This window comes from Oryx dammah, unplaced genomic scaffold, assembly GCF_014754425.2.
Source record: "Oryx dammah isolate SB20612 unplaced genomic scaffold, SCBI_Odam_1.1 HiC_scaffold_22, whole genome shotgun sequence".
Lineage (NCBI taxonomy): Eukaryota > Metazoa > Chordata > Mammalia > Artiodactyla > Bovidae > Oryx > Oryx dammah.
In genome coordinates, this window is record NW_024070206.1 from 12,366,563 (window position 1) to 12,386,998 (window position 20,436).

Consider the following 20,436-nt stretch of genomic DNA (forward strand, 5'->3'; position numbering starts at 1 on the left):
TCCATTGATCAAAACTAACAGAGCCAGCTGTGTTTTCAGCCACAGTCTCTCTGAAATTCATTCCAGGTCCTTCTGGAATTGCTTAAAATGATGCATGCTGGGTTTAAACCTCACTGGCGCTGCTCTTATGATCAATGTCCTGCCCTCATGAAGCTAATGATAGATGAAATCCCCCTGGATTCTTTATATCCTAAGAGTCATGGCTTCTGTCTTCAAATAGGAATTCAGACCCATAGCAGTGTGGCATTGTAAAAGCCATGATGTTCTTGTAGAATCGAGCGTGTAGTGGACCAGTGGGGCTGGCGCTTGCCCTGTGTCCGACTGTAGCAGAGGAGAACCTCCTCTGGGAGCAGCTGCTTCCCTGAGCAGAGAGAGTAGCTGCCCGGTTCCATCTCTGCTGCTCGCGATCATCATGGGGCTTCCAGTGAAACCGTGGCAGGAATGCAAGAAGGACACGCGATTTCTGGCATCGCAAAGGCCTTGAGGACTTGCTAAAGAATTAAGTCACTGCATGAGAGTAATACAGGAGAAAACAGAAGACGTTGCAGCAGGGTCCAAGTGAGGGCTTGCATACTTGGTGCTGTGCGAGCGTCGAGGCGGAAGAGCACACGCTTGTTGGCACAGTTAGCACGGGCTTCCTGTGGAAGGTGGGGCTTGAACTGGGTCTTTCAGAGAGAGAAGAGAACACGGGCGCTGGGGGAGCCACTTGGGGAAGAGGAGTTCGGTCTGGACGGTAGGGAAAAAGCTACCTCGTAGGCGAGGAGGAGCACAGGGCAGGATGGCCTGGGGAGCCAGGACAGCGCTCCCGCTCGAGGCTCTGCAGGGCCCTCGCTGAGTGGCTGTGGACACCCCGCCTCCCCTCTGCTCCCCCCCGCTGCTGCTTTGGTTCAGCCCTTCTGGTTTCCCTGGGCAGAGCCCGTGCGCCCTGGGAACGTGCTGCTGGGCTGTCAGCGGCGAGTTCTGTCATACCGTCCCTTGCCATGAGCATTTTCAGGTAATTGGGTTTCCAGAAAACTGCCCTTTCGCATTGCCTTCTGATGTAAGACCCAGAGAAAGTCAGGCGGCCGCATCTGACCCGGTTCTCTTAATCTCCCTGGGCAAGAATCTGTTTTTTTTCCTGAGTTTTCAGCGTGGGAAGATTAGCGTGGAGACTCCTTGTTGTTAGTAGCCTGAAATCCTATGGCTGCAGTGCTCCTGATAGACTGAATACTGTCACACCTCGCTTCTGCGAGAGGTGCCTACTGTCTCAGCAGTCCTGAGTTTACACAGACAGTCGCCCCCTTTCCAAGGGGTCCCCAGTGAGAGGCTTTGCTTACTAACAAGGCAGGTGGGTGACTCTCTGAGTTGGGCACCTGGTGCTGCTGAGTCTGAGGTGTCAGCTAGGCCCTTGCAAGCTGGGATTGTGTGTTCGTATTTGCCGTTTAATTTTTTTAAGATTTTTTTTTTTTAATGTGGACCATTTTGAAATCTTCATTGAATTTGTTACAATATTGCTTCTGTTTTACCTTTTGGGTTTTTTGGCCGTGGGGTATGTAGGATCTCAGCTCGCAGACCAGGGGTCAGACCTGCAACCCCTGCATTGGAAGGCGAAGTCTAACCACTGGACAGCTAGGGAAGTTCCCGACCATTGAGTTTATTGGGTTTTCTAATGGAGTTCATTCTCTCTAAGTCCCTGTGAGTGTGCAGAGGGGAGAAGTGGATGACGGGGAAGACTTGCCTGTGGTCTGAAGGGGCGCTTGTCGGTGGATGAATGGCGATCCACAGGACTCCGTGTCCCGTTTCTGGGGCAGGCTTCTGACCTGTCGCCCTCATCTCCATGTAGCCCTGGGTTCCTCTGAGAACTTGTGGCAGCTTTCCAGCGAGACCAGGTCCCCCTGCAGGAGCCCCCAGTCAAGCCCTCTCAGGCGTTCCCTCCCCTGGTTCTTCCTTCCAGGCACGCTGTGCTGTTTTCTCTGTTTAAAGTCCTTGTTCTTTCTCGGAAGCTAACTTGCTTTTTTGAACCTCGGCATAAAGCGGTCATATTTAGAAAGTGGTTCACCTCCTCCTGGGAAGAGAGATGCCATACGCGGTTCCTCCGCCAGCTCTCAGTCGGCCCCACACGCTGTGGGCAGAGTTCAGGATGGCGAGGTAGGTTCAGGGTTAACTCGCCGCCGTCTGACTGGGCCATTGGTTGCCAAAGCGCTTACAGCCAGCCTTGAAGCTGCATATGCGTGCTCCTCAGCAGTTCTAGTCTGCCGAGAAATCATTGTATAAATTTGGGCTTTCTTTTCTGGTCAGAGGGTGTGGGACGAACTCTTAGGAGATTAAAACCAAAAACTTCACCGCAACAAAGCAGGTGACTTAAATCTGGAGGTATTGGTTTTTTTTTTAAATTAATTTATTTGTTTTAATTGGAGGCTAATTACTTTACAATATTGCAGTGGCTTTCACCATACATCAATACAAATCAGCCATGGGTGTACACGTGTCCCCCATCCTGAACCCCCCCTTGGAGGTACTGGTTTTGATCCAACAGGTCAGTGACATCATTTATTAACCTGGGGGAAAATGGCAGCATTTGGTGGAAGTCTGAGATTGACCCTGGGCTGTTTGCAGTCCTCTCCCTCTCCCAGTCATGCCGTCTTTCTGCTTTATTTCCTTTAGACTTGACACACCTGCGAGGTGTCTTTCAGAAGCCTTCAGAAAAGACACGCTCTGAGAAACCCACGGAGCCCGTGCTCTCAGCTTCCTGAGAGTGGGCCTCACACCCGACCTCCTGCCTCCCCGCTCAAGCTCCTTCCTGTCGCTAGGCTGTATTTACAAACAGTATGGCTACAGGAAGGGATTCTTCCGTGGCATCCCCAAACTCTTATTTTTTATTTTTGAGTTTCCCACCCAAGTCCCTGGAGAGGAAGGAGACCCTGTTTCCTGCCGTCTCCCGCGTGGTGTCTCAGCCCGAGTACGGGGACACCGTGATGCAAAAGATGCCCTTGGGATGACCTAATGCTTTCCTATTTTCTTACGGCTCCTTGTCACTGTGGGCAAAAGAGAGCTTGTGGAAGCTGGAGAGAGTGGCGGAGGTGGGCGGGGGTGGGATTCTGAATACGTTAAACCCCACTGATGAAGAGGAAAGGAATAAAGGGTTCTCTCCCTCTCTGAAAGCGAAAGTCACTCAGTCGTGTCCAACTCTTTGCAACCCTATGGACTATACAGTCCATAGAATTCTCTAGGCCAGAATACTGGAGTGGGTGGCCTTTCCCTTCTCCAGGGGATCTTCCCAATCCAGGGATTGAACCCGCATTGCAGGCAGATTCTTTCCCAGCTGAGCCACAAGGGAAGCCCAAGAATACTGGAGTGGGTAGCCTATCCCTTCTCCAGGGGATGTCCCCTGGCTAGAGCATTTCCGGCTCATCAGTCAGGCCCATCCTGGAAGCAGGTCGTACATAGTGTAGGTGAGCACTCCAGGTTTTCCTATAAATGTTCCTAGTGTTAGTATAGAACCTGCAGCCAGAATGAATAAACACTCACTTCCATGTATATAAGCAAGCGGCATGTGAGCCAGCATCACACATACACGCCTTCCCCTTACCATGATGCTCTGACGGGTGGTTTGTTTGGGCGGTTTGTTCGGACGGTAGAAAAGGCTGTGAGCACCTGAATCAATTATATGGGCCACGGCCGCCTCCACCACCGCTCTGATGAGCCCCCTGCTCAGAGGCCCTGCTCTCAGGCTCCTCTGGACACTCCCACACACCCAGTGTCCTGGTAGAAGCCTCTACCCGCCCCCCACCCCCTGCCACCTCTCGCTCTCCTGCCCCAGCTCCCAAAAAGTGCAAGGGAAGCCAACCCAAGCCAAGCTCTCTTCCTTGACTGCAGATCTGTGAAGCTGCCTGCAGGGTCTTTCTTACAAGGCAGGGGTAGAAATTCACAGGACAGACCAGGCGGCTCTTAGCTGGGGTTTCCCTTTCAAGTCTCATTAACGTGCATCTGCCTCTACAGGCTTGGTTAATTGCAGTCATAATCCTTTGTTCCTCTCCCCTCCTCGAGGCAATGAGAAATAAATGGCTCCAGTTTGAGAAAGGTACACATTTATTTGTCTTTGACCTGAGCCTTCAAAATGCGAAGGTGGCAGGAGGCTTTGCCTTTGGCCGGCTCATTCTTGACGAGGACAGTTGATCCGGGAGACTTCTGGAGCAAGGCAAGGATAGATTCCTGCCTGATGCTGAGGGAAGCATGGGCCCCCAGAACAGGAAATGGGTTTGCTGGAAGCTCATATCCTTGCCAGTTGTTGTGTTACTTTCTCTGACTCTTATGGTGTTGCCTAACTGCAAATTTGCATCCTGAAACATCTATTCAGTGTTTCCTAATGATTTATATTAAAAAAAATTTTAATTGAAGTTTAAAAACCCACACAACATAAAATTTACCATCTTAACCACTTTTTGTATACAATAACCTCAAATATATTCACATTTTTGTGCAGTTGATCTCTAGAACTTTTTCATGTTGGAAAAACTGAAACGCTATACCCATTAAACAACTCCTGTCTTCTCTCCCCCACCCCCTGGAAGAAAGGACTTTCTGTCTCTATAATTTTGACACCTCTACATACTTCATGTAAATTAAATCATACCATACTTACCTTCTTGTGACTGGCTTATTTCACTTAGCCTAATGTCCTCAAGATTCAACCATGTTGTAGTGTGTGGCAGGATTTCCTTCTTTTTTAAAAGGTGAATAATACTAAATTGTATGCATGTACCACGTTTTATTTATCCATCCACTGATGGATGTTTGGGCTGCTTCTACCTCTTGGCTATTGTGATACTGCTGGAATGAACAAGGAAGGGTATGCAAATATCTCTTCTTTTAAACTCTTTACGATATATAGCCAGAAGTAGGATTGCTGGATTAGGTAGTAATCCTGTTTTTAATCATTTGAGGATTATGTAGGAATATAGTACTTCTACTTTTAATTCTTTGAGAAAACTCCATGTTGTTTTATAGTAGCTGCATCATTTTACATTTTTACTGGTAGTGCCCAGAGGTGCTAGTTTCTCTACATCCTTGCCAGCTCTTGTTGTTTTCTGTTTTTTTTTTTTTTTTATAGTAGCCATCCTAATAAGTATGAAGTGATTTTGATATGTATTTGATAGGTATGATTATGGTTTTGATATACATTTCTCTAATAATTTTGACCGTCTTTTCGTATGCTTCTTGGCCATTCGTGTATCTTCTTAGAGAAAGGTTTTAAGTTCTTGGCTCATTTTTAAATCAAGTTATTTACTTTTTTTGTTTTTGTGTTGTAGGACTTCTTTATATATTCTGAATATTAACTCCTTTTCAGAAATATGATTTGCAAATGTTTTATACCATTCCATAAGTTGCCTTAAATGATATATCTTAAGTAAATTTCTTAAGCTCATCAGTTGCCTTTGTCATTTTGATAGAAATTCTTTGTTTCTTTGTTATGTTTTTCTTTCTTGGTCTCACTCTTCAAAACAGACTTAAAGATAATTTCATGATCCTAAGTGATTTATTTGGAGAAGACAACCTATCCCTTCCCTCTGTCCAGTATGGGAAGGTTTCATGGAGGATGGAGGGGGAGAAGTTAGTGATTGCATTTGCCCTGCAGCCTGTGAACAGTGACCCAACCTTGGACAGCCCAGAAGATCCCTGGACATGTCTTCTTCAGGGTAGACATGTATAGCCAGCCCAAGGTTCCCAGATCCAGCAGATTACCTCTTGCAATGGGTTCTCCCTGGAATCTCTGAGTCTTCCAGGAGAGCCTTGTAACTCTGAGTGCTCAAAAGTCAAGCTCAGCCTTCTGGAATTGCTCTGACATAGCCCTTTGGAGCATGCCTGAAGCCGAAACCACTACATACTCTTAAAGCTTCAATAAAGTCCCATTTGTCTCTGTCCCTGCCAGCACCCTCATGAGCTCACCCTCCTTTAAAGTCCTGTAACACATACAAATCTCCACTAGTTGAGTTTTCCTGGGGTCTTCCTAATAGCTCTCTCCTTTGGGTAGGGTTCATGATTTGCCTTTTGTAGCTCTTACATTTCCTGGGACAATTGACTGATGGATTGGGAGAGAGTTACCATATGGTGGGCATCTTCCTGTCCCATATCAGATTTTCAGACACAGGGGAGAGGCAGGAATTGGAGCACACTGCAGACGGAATGGCCTTAGGTCCTCCAGAAGACCCGTTCTTGACCTTGGGATGTGAGTGGTGCCTAGAACTTTGCTCTCCCTGAAGGACAAGTCCCATGTGTGGGCATCTGGGACACAGAGAGAAGCACAGGAGCAGGACTGAAGTCCTTCCATTCTAAGGTGCAGCCAGCACCCCCGATCGTTGAGGAAAGAGATCAGAAGGGTTGGCATCCCTAACAGACTGCAAGGTGCCCTTGTGAGATTTCATGGGTTTCAGGAGGGAAAGAGACATTGAGAGGACTTGCTTGACTTTTGGCAGTCATTCCCTAGCAGCCCCCCTCTATGTCTAACCTGTACCACATATCTTCTCTTTTGAGCTTTGGTGGAAGGGCAGAAACACAGGGCTAAGCTCAGTTCAGTTCAGTCGCTCAGTCGTGTCCGACTCTTTGCGACCCCATGAATCGCAGCACGCCAGGCCTCCCTGTCCATCACCAACTCCCGGAGTTCACTCAGACTCACATCCATCGAGTCGGTGATGCCATCCAGCCATCTCATCCTCGGTCGTCCCCTTCTCCTCCTGCCCCCAATCCCTCCCAGCATCAGAGTCTTTTCCAATGAGTCAACCCTTCGCATGAGGTGGCCAAAGTACTGGAGCTTCAGCTTTAGCATCATTCCTTCCAAAGAAATCCCAGGGCTGATCTCCTTCAGAATGGATTGGTTGGATCTCCTTGCAGTCCAAGGGACTCTCAAGAGTCTTCTCCAACACCACAGTTCAAACGCATCAATTCTTCGGCACTCAAGCTAAGAAAGTCTAATTCCTCTGCCTTGTGCCCTGGGGGAAGAACTGTTTCCCAACCTTCAAAGCATCTCATCTCCTCTCTGCTCTGGAAGGAGTGGTTCCTGGAGGTTAGTAATTAACTGAGTGACAGGTAGACTTCTTTTTATTGCAGTTTCACTTTCCCATGGACATTATCCTATTTTTATAGAGGCACTTGTATCCCTTACCCTACCCTGAAGTCAGGTAGAATGAGAAGGGAATTGTCTACTTTTTTGCTCTGCTTTGAAGATAGGCAAACGTGGAAGTGGGAATGTTAATTGTACCACCATGACTACAGATCCCAGGCCCCAGCATCAAGCCTTATTCTGTGTCTTGACCTCCCTCCCACCCAAGGATTCTGGACTAAATATTCTCAACATTGACTTTACAGGAGAAATCCAGTTCCCTCTCACATATAAATTTCTTTGTAGTATTTTAATGTGAACTATAAATGGATCCATTGTATTTATTTTTAAAAGTCATCGCTATTGTTGACAAGAATAACTACAAATATAATGTCATTTAGAGAAGTTGCCTTATCTCCCTAACTGGCCTTTTCTGAGGTCAGTCATCTTAGACATTTTCCGGGCTCCCCAAACCCCTCATCCATTCATCTCTGGCCCGCCGGCATTACAGTAATTACCCTAGATGGCAGAGGAATTGTTACTAGATAATATCTTAGAAATAAGGAAATTATGAGCTAATTTCAGGCCATCTCAAATTAATGAGAATGTTCTTTGTGGAATGCTACCAATGTAAACCTTTAAAAAATGACGAGTGGGCAATATTTAAATCCTTTATCTTCGGAGCTCGATACGAGCTCAGCAAGTGCACCCAAGTGCTGTTATCTGGCCAGTTGCTAGGGAGGCTCTTTTATCTTCCTTCTGGGTTTTATTAATTAAAAGTTCCTCTATAGCTTGGCTGTCATCAGCAACCTTTCTTGAGGTACAAAAAAGGGAGCTGTAGGGAGAGGAAATGAGGTTCTAAGAGACATGACTGGGTCTGTAGGACCATCATCTGGGCTGAGAGGACCCTAAGCCAGGGTGAATGGCTGGCTGACCCAGTGCTTCCCTCCTGCATGGTCTGGACTGCCTCCAGCTTGGACTTTGCAACTTTGATCCTGTTTTATTGACCTGGAATTACTTGTCTTCCGTGGGCATGGCCAAAGGCTGTTCTTTAATGTGGTTGTCTCCAAGCAGTTGATTCCTTTGATTTCAAGATGATTTCCTGCCTCTTCTCGTCTTATATTTTGGTGGGGGGTGGCGGGGAGTGGGTAGGGGGAGGTGGTGAAGCCTGATGTGTTCTGGGCACCAAGCTAGCCCAATTGGATGGTTGGCGCATTTATTTTTGCAGGTCCTTCTGCTTAGGGTGCTGCCTCTCCTCCACCACCACCACCAACATCCCTAACCCATCAGGGGCGGCTCCAACATTTCTACTGGGGAGTGGTGGTTAGGGAGTACAATCTGTTTGGAAGGGTTGGCATACTTTTATGTGAGATTGAGAAAATTCAGTTGCCCATACTGACAGTGAGAAGGCCCATGCTGTGAAGGTTCTGAAGGTGGAAGCCTGTGCCCCGAGCCCAGGTCCCTCTTTGGCTTTCTCTGTTCTCCCCATCTCCACGTGCTCAGACACTTCTCTGGGAAGTTATCTTCTTGCCCACAGCCCTTCCTAGTCATCTCTCCCTTCCCTTCTTATTTATTTATGGCCATGGGTGTGTATGTGCGTGCTCAGTCGTGACTGACTCTTTGTGATCCCTTGGACTGTAGCCCCCTAGGCTCCTCTGGAATTTTCCAGACAAGAATACTAGAGTGGGTTGCCATTTCCTTCTCCAGGAGATCTTCCCAACCCAGGGATCAAAGCTGGGTCTCCTGCATTGCAGGCAGATTCTTTACCACTGTGCCACCTGGGTAGCCCCATGTATGCCAATAATTAACACTTCATTGGAAAACAGATACCAAAATAGAGCACTATTGTATACCTTATCCAATTAAACATCATCACATTATCTTGGTAGATGAGAACTGCTGAGCTGGTGAGGATTTCTGTGAAAGAACATAAATTCAGGAAGTTGTATGGATCCTTGATGTTGCTTCCTTCTAAATGAACGCCTTCTGTGAGGCTGGCCTTTCCTCCCATCACTTGGCACAACACTGTTGAACAACCTACACAAAGTACAGTCGTCTGAACATGACTGAGAACCGTATAATCCTGTAACAACTTGGACATTTTACATGAAGTCAGAATTTGGACTTTGAACCAGCCATTTCTTTTTCTGTTTTTTCTTTTCTTCTTCCAAGCAAGAGTACAGTAAATCTCTCACCAAAGGCATGTTGGTCCTTCCACAAGCCCAGCCCATCCAGATCTCTAAGGCAACATTCCCAGGGAGCAACACACCCCTGGGTGCACAGCGTCCCCTTTCTTCTTCTTTTTATAATATTTATTTGGCCGCTCCAGGTTTTAGTTGAGATGCAGGGTTTAGTTGTCCCCATCCAGGTGGGATCTTAGTTCCCTGACCCAGGGGATCAAACTGGAGTCCCCTGCATTGCAAGGCAGATACTTAACCCCTGGACCACCAGGGAAGTCCCCTTCCTTCTTTCTTAAACAGAACTTTTACTCCTTTCTGAGTTAATGTACTCTCAGAAATCACTGTCTCTGGGTTCAATTATTGGCTTTTCTGTCTCCTGACTCTCTGATTTGTGACAGGTTATTTGGTTTTTCAGCAGTAGGATGGATTAGTGATAGACCCCAACTCTTGTTGGTTGTGGGTATTCAGTGAGCCCATGAAGCCTCTGGAACTTGGTGCTCTGGAGATGCCCATTCACAGGGTCCCTGCCAGCTCATTCAGCCAGGTGTGTGAATGAGAAAAAGGTTCTTCTTCCTCCTGGATTTCTGCCCTTTCTCGCCTGCTTAGCCTGCTGCCTTTGCTCTGTGAGCATGGGGGCCCCACTCATTGTGGCTAAAGCTGCTGATGCTGTTTTCATGCTCCCAGCTTGGTGGGTGATCATATCCATCCAGTCACACAACTGACTCTCACTCCACATGCCATTGGTCATTTGAAGTCCTCTCATCTCCACCTTCCTTAATGTCTTTAGAACCTTCCTGTTAACTTGGCTACCACCAGCCTAAGCTATACCCTGGCTGGATTTTCCCTAAAGTTGCTCAGTCGTGTCCGACTCCTTGCGACCCCATGGACTGTATCCTATCAGGGTCCTCCATCCATGGGATTTTCCAGGCAAGAGTGCTGGAGTGGATTGCCATTTCCTTCTCCAAATTATTCCAATAATAAATCCTTATTCAACCTCCTGCATTCAGTCTTGTACACCTTCCCACAAATCACAGTATTTTTCTGAGATGGGAATTCGGTTTTCATTTCTTAATTTAAAATCCTGTCAGTTCTCCCCATTTCTCCTGGAAAAATCTAGAAGTGTAGCATACAAGGCATCCGGTGGGGCTGCGCCTGGCTGTGTGATGCCACGTCTCACCTCTGTAGACATTTCCCCTTCCTGAAGCCCCTTCCCCAGCAGTGATCCAGCCATATTGTGAACATTTCAGTTGAGCAATTGATGTCAGTGTTGATGACCTAAAGTATAAAGAGCTCAAATAAGTCCATTTTTAAAGTTAAAACCCAGCAAATACTTCACCAACCACAGACAGTTCACAAAGTATGGACAATTAGAACATACACTCACACCCACAGAAAAATCTTGAGCTTTATCGATAGTCAAAGAAATTAGAATTAAAAACATTTGTTGTGTAACAATTAGCCGAAGATTTTTAAAAGTTAATTTCTATTATTGACCAAAGATCTGTGATGCATTAATACTCCCAGTGAGGGGCAAGGGGGACAGACCTGATTGGAGCACAAAGCAACTTTGGTGTGATTGACGTGATAGAAATGTTCTGTATCTGATTGTGATGGTGGACACATGTAGTGTAATACTGATCAGAAACTCGTTGAAATACATCTTTCAAATCGGTGCATCTTATTGTACATAAACTCTAAGTCAAACATGAATTTTTTTTAAGTTTTTTAATTTTTAAATTTTTATTTGTTTTTGGCTGCTTGGATCTTTGTTGCTGCTCACAGGCTTTCTCTTGTTGCAGCGAGTGGGGGCTGCTTTCCAGTTGTAGTGCGTGGGCTTCTCACTGTGGTGGGAAGAGCTTGTGGCAGCTCTTCTTCTTGCAGAGCTTGGGCTCTGGAGTGCACAGGCTCAGTAATGTGGAGCCCCATGGCATGTGGAATCTTCCAGAACCAGGGCTCACACCTGTGTCCTCTGTATTGGCAGGCAGGGTCCCCTCTTAACCACTGGACCACCAGGGAAGTCCTCAAACCTGAATTTAAAGACAACCTTATTGACCAGGATCAGGAGAACGAGACCCTTGCATACACTGGGGCGCTGGGGTGAGGGCAGGGTGATAGCATCAGTTGGTTCCATCTTTCTGGAAGGTAATCTGCTGCTACCATTTAAGAAAACAAATCCTGACATGGTAATTTTCCTTCTAGAATAGCATCCTAAGAATCATGAATTCAAAGATGTATATCTAATATTTGTCACAGCAGCAATAGCAGCTAAAAACTAGGGAAAGAACCAGAATGTCCTTCAATAGGTGACTGGTTACATTATGATTCATCTGCATTGGGGCACTGCCAACCCAGGAAGAGCCTTTGTGTGAATCGGAAAAAGGCATCCCTCTGGGGCAAACGCTGCCTCCTAGACTTGAAGGGGACATCAGGTAAATTCTAGCCCCACTGGTTCCCTCACCTGGGCTCCTGGCCAATTCTCAGGCTGAAAGCAGCATCTCTAATCCATAGGACGGTTCACGAGGCAGACGTTAGAACTGATGTCTTTGAAGAACAGCAGCATGGGGAACTGTTAAATAACAAATGGGAAGTTAAATGATAAATATAGGGGTGATTTTACATACAATTCATCTTTTTTTCAAAAATAAAGTCACTGGAAGGAAACACACGTGTGCATGCTAAGTCACTTCAGTCGTGTCTGACTCTTTGCGACCCAATGGACTGTAGCCTGCGAGGCCCTTCTGTCCATGAGATTTCCCAGGCAAGAATACTGGAGTGGGTTACCATTTCCTTCTCCAGGGGATCTTCCTGACCCAGGGATCAAACCCACTCTCATGTCTACCTGTATTGGCAGGCGGTTCATATGAGTGACAGAATCGTGGGTGACTTTTTCTTACACCTGCTTTTTCCAAATTTTCTTGCTGTCAGTACTTTTTTTTAGTTGTGAAAAGACATTCATTCTTACTCTCCTGTTTGATTCTAAAGACTCTATTGTGCTGATACCTGTGACAGTGGTCTCAAGAGCAGATGGGACTTCTGTGCTGGAGTTAAGGCGAGAACCGCAGGGAGCAGAGGATGAGGGCCGCCTTGCTGAAGTCCCAGTGATCCCTTTGGTAAATGGGGACATCTCTTACTTTGTCCTTTGGTCTTTCCATCCTGTAGATTTGAGACGTTTGAGGTGAACAGCTTTGAGCAGTTCTGTATCAACTACGCCAATGAGAAGCTCCAGCAGCAGTTCAACTCGGTAGGTTTTTCTGGACCCAGAGATGTCGGGTGGTGGGGGGAGTCACAGACAGCCCAGCCCACTTCTCTTCCATCCAGGGCCAGTGGGCTCCAGCTCAGCCCTGACCTGCCCTTGGTTTCCTGGTGGTGCCCCAGCTCTAGGCAGGCACCCCCACTGGTCAGAAGGAGGTCGGAATTGGGACAGCTGGGTCAAGAGGGTCAGTGATCCTCTCCTTGGCTTTGACTTCTACTCTTTTTGAGCCCAAGAATCTGGGGTATTTGAACAATCACAGCCATCTGTGAGGCCTCTTGCGATTGGTTGAGGTATGACAGTGCAGGTGAGTAGTAGAACATTCTAGAGAAGGGTTCACATGGCAGTGAGGATCACCTTCGTCATTGTTCAGCCACTCGGTTATGTCTGACTCTTTGCAACCCCATGGACTGCAGCACACCAGGCTTCCCTGTCCTTCACTAACTCCTGGATTTGCTCAAACTCATGTCCATTGAGTCGGTGATGCCATCCAATCATCTCATCCTCTGTCGTCCCCCTCTCCTCCTGCCCTTAGTCTTTCCCAGCATCAGGGTCTTTGCAAATGAATTGGCTCTTTGCATCAGGTGGCCAAAGTACTGGAGCTTCAGCTTCAGCATCCATCCTTCCAATGAATATTCAGGGTTAATTTCCTTTGGGTTTGACTGAGATCACCCAACTGGGCCTTTTTTTTTCTGCAGTCATGACTGTGACTGGTGCCCAAAGCCTTTCTGATGAGTATATCCCATCCTCCGGGACTCAGAATCCATGTGGTTGAAGCTCAGGGGAGTTGAAAGTTAAGATGTGTCTGTAGTTCACTGACCTGACTTTTTGCTTCTTGGACTAGCACGTATTCAAGCTGGAACAGGAGGAGTACATGAAGGAGCAGATCCCGTGGACCCTGATTGATTTCTATGATAACCAACCTTGTATCGACCTCATAGAAGCTAAGCTGGGCATCTTGGACCTGTTGGATGAAGAATGTAAGGTAAAACTGATGATGTCATTGAATCGGCTTAATTCTAGGCTTAGGGTTATGAGGCAGAGGACAGCTCTGTGGTGCAAGGGATCATGTGAGATCTCAAGACTGGAGTTTCATCTGATTAGTCGGCCTTTAGTTTGCTGGGAGAAGCCTTAGTGTCTATTCTGCAACTAAAAGGTACCAGAAGGTAACACATTGAACATGACTGACAGGTATTGCTACATTGGTGAACAATGTCTTTGGCAGAGGCTGGGTGTTAAGGATTGGCATGATGTGATGGTCGTATGGATTTGGTGCCCCACATCTCCTAGGTGCTGAGAAAGGACCACAACTTCTAGACAGGCATCCCAGAGAGGGAGGGCCAAGGGCCCAGGACCGTCTTTACCATGCAAGGTGGCTTGTGAGTGGCAAGAGCCACGTGGCTTGGTGGCAAGTGAGAGCTGTGGATTTCCTCCATGCAGCTCCTCATGGACACCACCTGCTATGACAGGAGGGGCCCTGAGTTGCCAGCATGGAGAGAACCAGGCAGCCTTGGGTGTTGGGGGCAGGGGAACTCCTGTGTTATCGGTCGTCTAATTGCTTTGGCCTTTGGTTTCTGCTCTATGAATTGATGGGCACTGGATCTGATGGTCTTCCAAACTTCTCCTGATTTGGTGTTTGGCGATTACTCCTTCAGGGGTGGAAACTCTAATCAAGAGGTGTAGAAGCTGCCTGGGTCTCGGCATTGAAGGGGAAGAGCCCAGTTGCTCTTACTGTCTGATCTCCTGTCTGGGCTGTGGAGTGGCTTGTGGCCTGCTGGTTTGGGAGGAGCAGGTATTTCCTTTCCAGAAACTTTCACTGCCTTTGAAAGTGAGAAAGACTGAAAACAAAACAGTGGAAGACAGAGTGAAACTACCCTGAAATCCACAGCATGCTTTTTTTTATCTGATGGTTTTCAGCACATTCTCAAAACTGGGGACTTGGTCTGGTGTCAGACTTGGGAACAGGTAATTCCTTGGGGTGACAGGGGCTTCGTTGGCTTGCCCCTGCCCCCATGAGGTTGTGATAAAGGTGATAGAACAGTTGTCCCTTTGTCCCTGCTTGGGCAGCACTGGCCGAATGACAGACATCGCAGCCCAGGCCCTCTAGCACCTCGCTCCCCTCCCCGCCCGGTGTGCACCCCTCCCTCATCGTCTCGGTTCAACATCCACTGCCAGCAGCTCCCTTCTGACACTCGGGAGCGTGCTCCCCTCCCCTCTGTCTCTGGTGATCCTTTCCGCAGCCTCCTCCAGCTCCACAACCCCAACCACGCCCTCCATCCAGTTCCGGGCCTCTGAACCAGCACAGCCCCCCAGGCCCGGCTCCAGGAGGGCTCTGGCTCTTCCCTCCCTCACCCAGCGGTGACGTCCAAGGGTGGACAAGGCTCTGAGCCAGCGGCTCCACCTCGCTCTGCGATGAAGCGCTAACTGCTGCAGACCTCAGCCCCCAGGGACCCATCCTCGCCTCTCTTCTCTCACGGGCCTCTCACAGGAACCCCCCACTGCCTCAGGGGGATGGAGTCTGTGAATTCAGCAGCTGCCCTATCGATTTTCCCTGATCTACCTTGCCTTTGGCAGGCAAGCCAAGGTCACTTGTGGGTTTGTTTTGGCTCCTGGTTTGAAGTTCTCAGAGGTGCCGCTGCCCGAGGGAGCGTGTCCCCAGAATGTCAGGCTGCAGCGGTGAGAACACTGGTCACTGCACAGTGAGAGACCTCAGGCTGCTGTCCAGAAGCGGGGGGACCCAAGCCCCTGGGTGAGGGAGTGGGGTGCGCCCCTTGCAGCACGGGGCTGGGGAGCTGGTGGTTCCGGGGGTGGTGGAGGAGGGCTTAGCAGTGCAGCTGAAAAGTAAGCAGTGGTTTCAGGGAGGACCAGGTTTCAGGGAGGATCAGAGTGCAAACATGCAGCAGTTTTGAAAGCATCCCCCACAAAGCCCTGGACTTGGCAGCCTTGGGTATTCCTGGTGCAGCGGGTCCCCACACCTTCCTGTCTGTCTTCCTACCGAGTGCGCACTGCCTGTACTACTTTCCAGAAGCCGAGGGGAAATAAAACCCAGCTGCGTCTGTATGCATGGTCTCTGCCTTATGCTCTATGGTGCCTTTTGTTCGGGTCAAATTTTTAAAATTAGGGGATTTAAGTTTCAGACCGTATCCAACTCAAACTCCTGCCAAACCCCCAGAAGGTATTGATTTGGGCAAAAAGTTCATTTGAGTTTTTCTATAACATCTTATGGAAAAACCGGAACGAAATGTTTGGCCAACTCAATATTATGCACCTACTGTATATCTGGCCTTGAGGGGAAAGCCCTCAGGAGAAGGGACAGGGGGTCTCCCTGCCAGCCAGCAATGGGTGAAGAGGGACAGGATGGTACTTGGGAAGAGCCTGGCCTGGGCGAGGGGCCCATGGAGGGCTGTGGGCAAGGACCAGGGCCCAGGGACAGCTGAGTGACCTCCAGGGCAGGGCCCTCACCAGGTCAGAAAGAGTGCTGAGCTGCCCACAGCCATGGGGTTCTGTTAGATGCTTGCTTCCCTGTCCCTGAGGCTCCTTAGAAGGGAAATCTGAGGGTAAGCTGGGGTTTCCCGCTAGTCCCCGGGGGGCGGAGGTGTGCGCCCAGAGCATCGAGATAGATCGGGGGTGGTGCTGAGAGTGACACGTGCGGCCTCAGTGGGCGCCAAGTCACGGATGCAGCAAGGGAGGCAAGATGAACACCAAATTACAGGACTGACACAAGAGCCCATGGTGTAGAAACCATTTTCTGTGAGATTTAGCTGCTGTGGGAATTCAGACTCATTCAGTATAATCGGATACGGCGTCTAGCAACAGATGGATTCTTAAAATTTTATTTCTTTTTTGGCTGCGCTGGGTCTTGGTTGCTGTGCACGGGCCTTCTCTCCCGGTGCTGCTCTCTAGTTGCAGTGAGCAGGCTTCTCCCTGCGGTGGCTTCCTTGCTGTGGAGCATGGGCCCCAGGTGTGCAGGCTTTGGAAGTTGTGGCGATCGAGCTTAGCTGCTCTGTGGCGTGGGGGATCTTCCCGACCAGGGAGCGAAGCCCTGCCCCCTGCATTGGCAGGTGGATTCCTAACCACTGGACCACCAGAGGAATCCTAATAGATAGATTTTTAACCAATAGCTATTGCTTTTGTCAGAAGCCATGAAACTGTATCCTTATAAAAGGTGCATTTTGCTGTATGGAAATTGTACTGTAATAAGTCTGACTTATAACTCCTCCTCTTGGAGGCATGAACTAGCAAGGACTGATGGGAACTGAGACGGCAGTGCACATTTTCTCATAAGTGACATGCTTGCGTTTGAGCAGGAATTTTGTGAAAATGAGACCTTGACCCCTAGAAGCAGTTCCAGTGGGTGAAGACACAGTGTCTCAGGCTGGAGAGACGCAGGCAGGGCTGAGTCAGGGAGGCAGACTCTGCCCTGTTGACTGGGATCCTCTCGTTTCATGGAGCCCAGCCCAAGGAGCCGACGAGGATGGACCTTCCTGGTCATGATGTTGATGTTGAGGCAGTAGAAGGACAGCAGGCTGCACTCGGGAGTCAGTACCTGCTGTCTTCAGACCTGGGCCAGCCTGCTCTCGTGAGAGCTGACTGAATATCTGCTGTCTTCTGACTGGGTCCAGCCTGCTCTCGTGAGAGCTGACTGAATGCCTGCTGTCCCCTGACCTGGTCCAGCCTGCTCTTGTGAGAGCTGGTTTTGGATGAAGACCAAGGCCTTATGGTTTCTCCAGATGCAGCCCTAGGGTGGCTGGCTGTGAGCGGCTTTGAAGCCTGTGGTGGTCAGAGGGCAAGCGGCGCCCACATTCATCCTCCTGACAAACCCCAGGTTCCCTTCAGCGCACCTCTGAGGGGTCAGGCGAACAACAAGAACATCTCCTGAGCTGACAGGAAATGGAAACACTGAGATGAGAGGGTGGGGGTCGGGGGGAGGGCCCCCAGAGCGGCTGTGTGAGCAGGGGTCACATGAGGGGAGAGGCACCCTGGGCACAGGGAATGTCGTGTTTGCAGAGCTTGAGATGGTCTGGTTAGTTCCGGGCCTGTGGTGGTGGTCGGTGAGGGTGGGAAGCAGGAACCATCGAGAACGGGAGACTTGGCCTCACCTGCCCAGCGAAGGTGTCTGGGGGATGGAAGGGAGTGAAGAGGGGGGAGACACGATTGGATGTGACTGACTTTTCAGCAGGGCTCCCTGAGAACCGTGAAAGGTAAGCTGGAGAGAGACCGTGGAGTCAGCTGAGCACTGGCCAGGAGGAGACGCTGAGCGCTTCTGAGGAGGGAGGCAGCCGGTGAGGGCCTCGATGGCCCTGCACATGACAGCCAGTTGTTGGTTGGAGCCGTTTCTAGGGACTGGTCTGGGCAGAAGTCTGACTTGGGTAACTGAAGGAGCGAATAGGAGTGAGGCAGTGGAAGGGGCGAGTCTGAACTCCTAAGGAGGAGCTGAGAGAGGGGGAGGGCTGGAGAGGATTCAGGAGAGGGAAGATGGGCAGCTCCTGGTACCCAGGAGGCAGGGGGGCTGTGCTTGGGAGGCCACCCAGGAGGAGAGGCACTCCCTCCCCTGAGGAGGGTATGAGATGTTGTGGTCTAATGAGCCTCTGAATGTAGAGCAGAAATGTGAGGTTTCCTGCATGGCAGCCTGCTTCCCTGTGACGGAGGAGACAGGGCATCTGCTGAAAGGCAGCAGGGTTAGAAGTTCGAGGAGAAGAGAGGAAGTGGGGACAGGCTGCCCTCCAGGGAGGGACGAGGAATACCAAGTGCAGAGATATGAGGTCCAAGACTATCAGAGAGTGAGATGTACGTAGCTGCTGTCAAGGCGCGGTCGAAGTCCCCTTCGATCTGGGCACAGCATCTTAATCTACAGAAGTGTTGCTCACCCTGGAATTTGATTTTCTTTTTTGGAACTAATACTAAGTTATACTCAATTACCAGCAGAAGTTGATGAAGGGAAGGGAAGTTGGTGTGTGATCTCAGCCAGCCACCCAGGTCTGGGAAAGGACGGGATGGGTGGCTGGGTTGGTCTCAGTTCAGTTCACTTCAGTCGCTCAGTCGTGTCCAACTGTTTGCAACCCCATGGACTGAAGCACACCAGGCCTCTCTATCCATCACCGACTCCCGGAGTTTACTCAAACTCGGGTTCATCAAGTTGGTGATGCCATCCAACCTTCTCGTCCTCTATCGTCCCCTTCTCCTCCCGCCTTCATTCTTTCCCAGCATAAGGGTCTTTTCTAGTGCGTCAGTTCTTTGCATTAGGTGGCCAAAGTATTGGAGTTTCAGTTTTAACATCAGTCCTTCCAATGAATATTCAGAACTGATTTCCTTTAGGATTGGCTGGTTTGATCTCCTTGCTGTCCAAGGACTCTTATGAGTCTTCTCCAACACCACAGTTCAAAAGCATTAATGCTTCGGTGTTCAGCTTTCTTTATAGTCCAATTCCTCACATCCATACAGGACCACTGGAAAAACCATAGCTTTGACTAGACAGACCTTTGTTGACAAAGTAATATCTCTGCTTTTTAATATGCTGTCTAGCTTGGTCATAGCTTTTCTTCCAAGGAGCAAGCATCACTTAATTTCATGGCTGCACTCACCATCTTCGGTGATTTTGGAGCCCAAGAAAATAAAGTCTCACTGTTTCCGTTGTTTCCCCATCTATTTGTCATGAAGTGATAGGGCCAGATACCATGATCTTAGTTTTCTGAATGTTGAGTTTTAAGCCAACTTTTTCACTCTCCTCTTTCACTTTCATCAAGAGGCTCTTTGGTTCTTCTTTACTTTCTGCCATAAGGGTGGTGTCATCTGTGTATCTGAGGTTATTGATATTTCTCTCCACAATCTTGATTCCAGCTTGTTTTTCATCCAGCCCAGCATTTCTCATGATATACTCTGCATAGAAGTTAAATAAGCAGGGTGACAACATACAGCCTTGACGTACTCCTTTCCCGATTTGGAACCAGTCTGTTGTTCCCATGTCCAGTTCTAACTGTTGCTTCTTGACCTACATACAGGTTTCTCAAGAGGCAGGTCAGATGGTCTGGTATTCCCATCTCTCTAAGAATTTTCCACAGTTTGCTGTGATCCACACAGTCAAAGGCTTTGGCATAGTCTGTAAAGCAGAAATAGATGTTTTCCTGGCACTCTCTTGCTTTTTCAGTGATCCAATGGATGTTGGCAGTTTGATCTCTGGCCCCTCTGCCTTTTCTAAATCCAACTTGAACATCTGGAAATTCACAGTTCACATATTGCTGAAGCCTGGCTTGGAGAATTTTGAGCATTACTTTGCTAGCGTGTGAGAAGGGTACAATTGTGCAGTAGTTTGAGCATTCTTTGACATTGCCTTTCTTTGGGATTGGAATGAAAACTGACATTTCCAGTCCTGTGGCTGCTGCTGAGTTTTCCAAATTTACTGGCATATTGAGTGCAGCACTTTCACAGCATCATCTTTTAGAATTTGAAATGGCTCAACTGGAATTCCATCACCTCCACTAGCTTTGTTCATAGTGATGCTTCCTAAGGCCCACTTGACTTCCTGTTCCAGGATATCTGGCTCTAGGTGAGTGATCACACTATTGTGATTATCTGGGTCATGAAGATCTTTTTTGTATAGTTCTTCTGTGTATTCTTGCCACCTCTTCTTAATATCATCTGCTTCTGTCTTCTGCTTCTTAATACCTTCTGCTTCTGGGTTGGTCTAGAATTAGTGTCTTGCTGAGCATGCGAAAGGGGTGTTTTGTGAAGGTGGGAAAGTGAAGGAGGAGATGGCTGCAGGTGAGGAGGAAGGAGCCACTTCTGCCTGGAGCTGTTAGGACAGCAGAGTCCTGGAGGCCCAGCTATCACAGGAGGATTCAGGGCTGATGTGAGCAGGGCCACCTGAGAGGTCACCAGGGGTGGGAGTCATCAGGGAGCCCACAGAGGTCTGAGATGGAGTGAGATGGTGGCCA

At 48.7% G+C, this 20,436-nt stretch overlaps 1 protein-coding gene across 2 annotated transcripts in view; it reads left to right on the forward strand.

Annotated features, from left to right (window-relative positions):
- The window catches only part of MYO5B (myosin VB), a 338,248-nt gene that overhangs the window by 226,710 nt on the left and 91,102 nt on the right, over nucleotides 1–20,436 (forward strand). For both annotated transcript variants that reach the window (XM_040264474.1, XM_040264475.1), the window contains exons 11-12: nucleotides 12,415–12,496; nucleotides 13,350–13,490. In XM_040264474.1, the coding sequence (XP_040120408.1) occupies nucleotides 12,415–12,496; nucleotides 13,350–13,490 (223 nt within the window). The remainder of the gene's footprint in view (nucleotides 1–12,414; nucleotides 12,497–13,349; nucleotides 13,491–20,436) is intronic.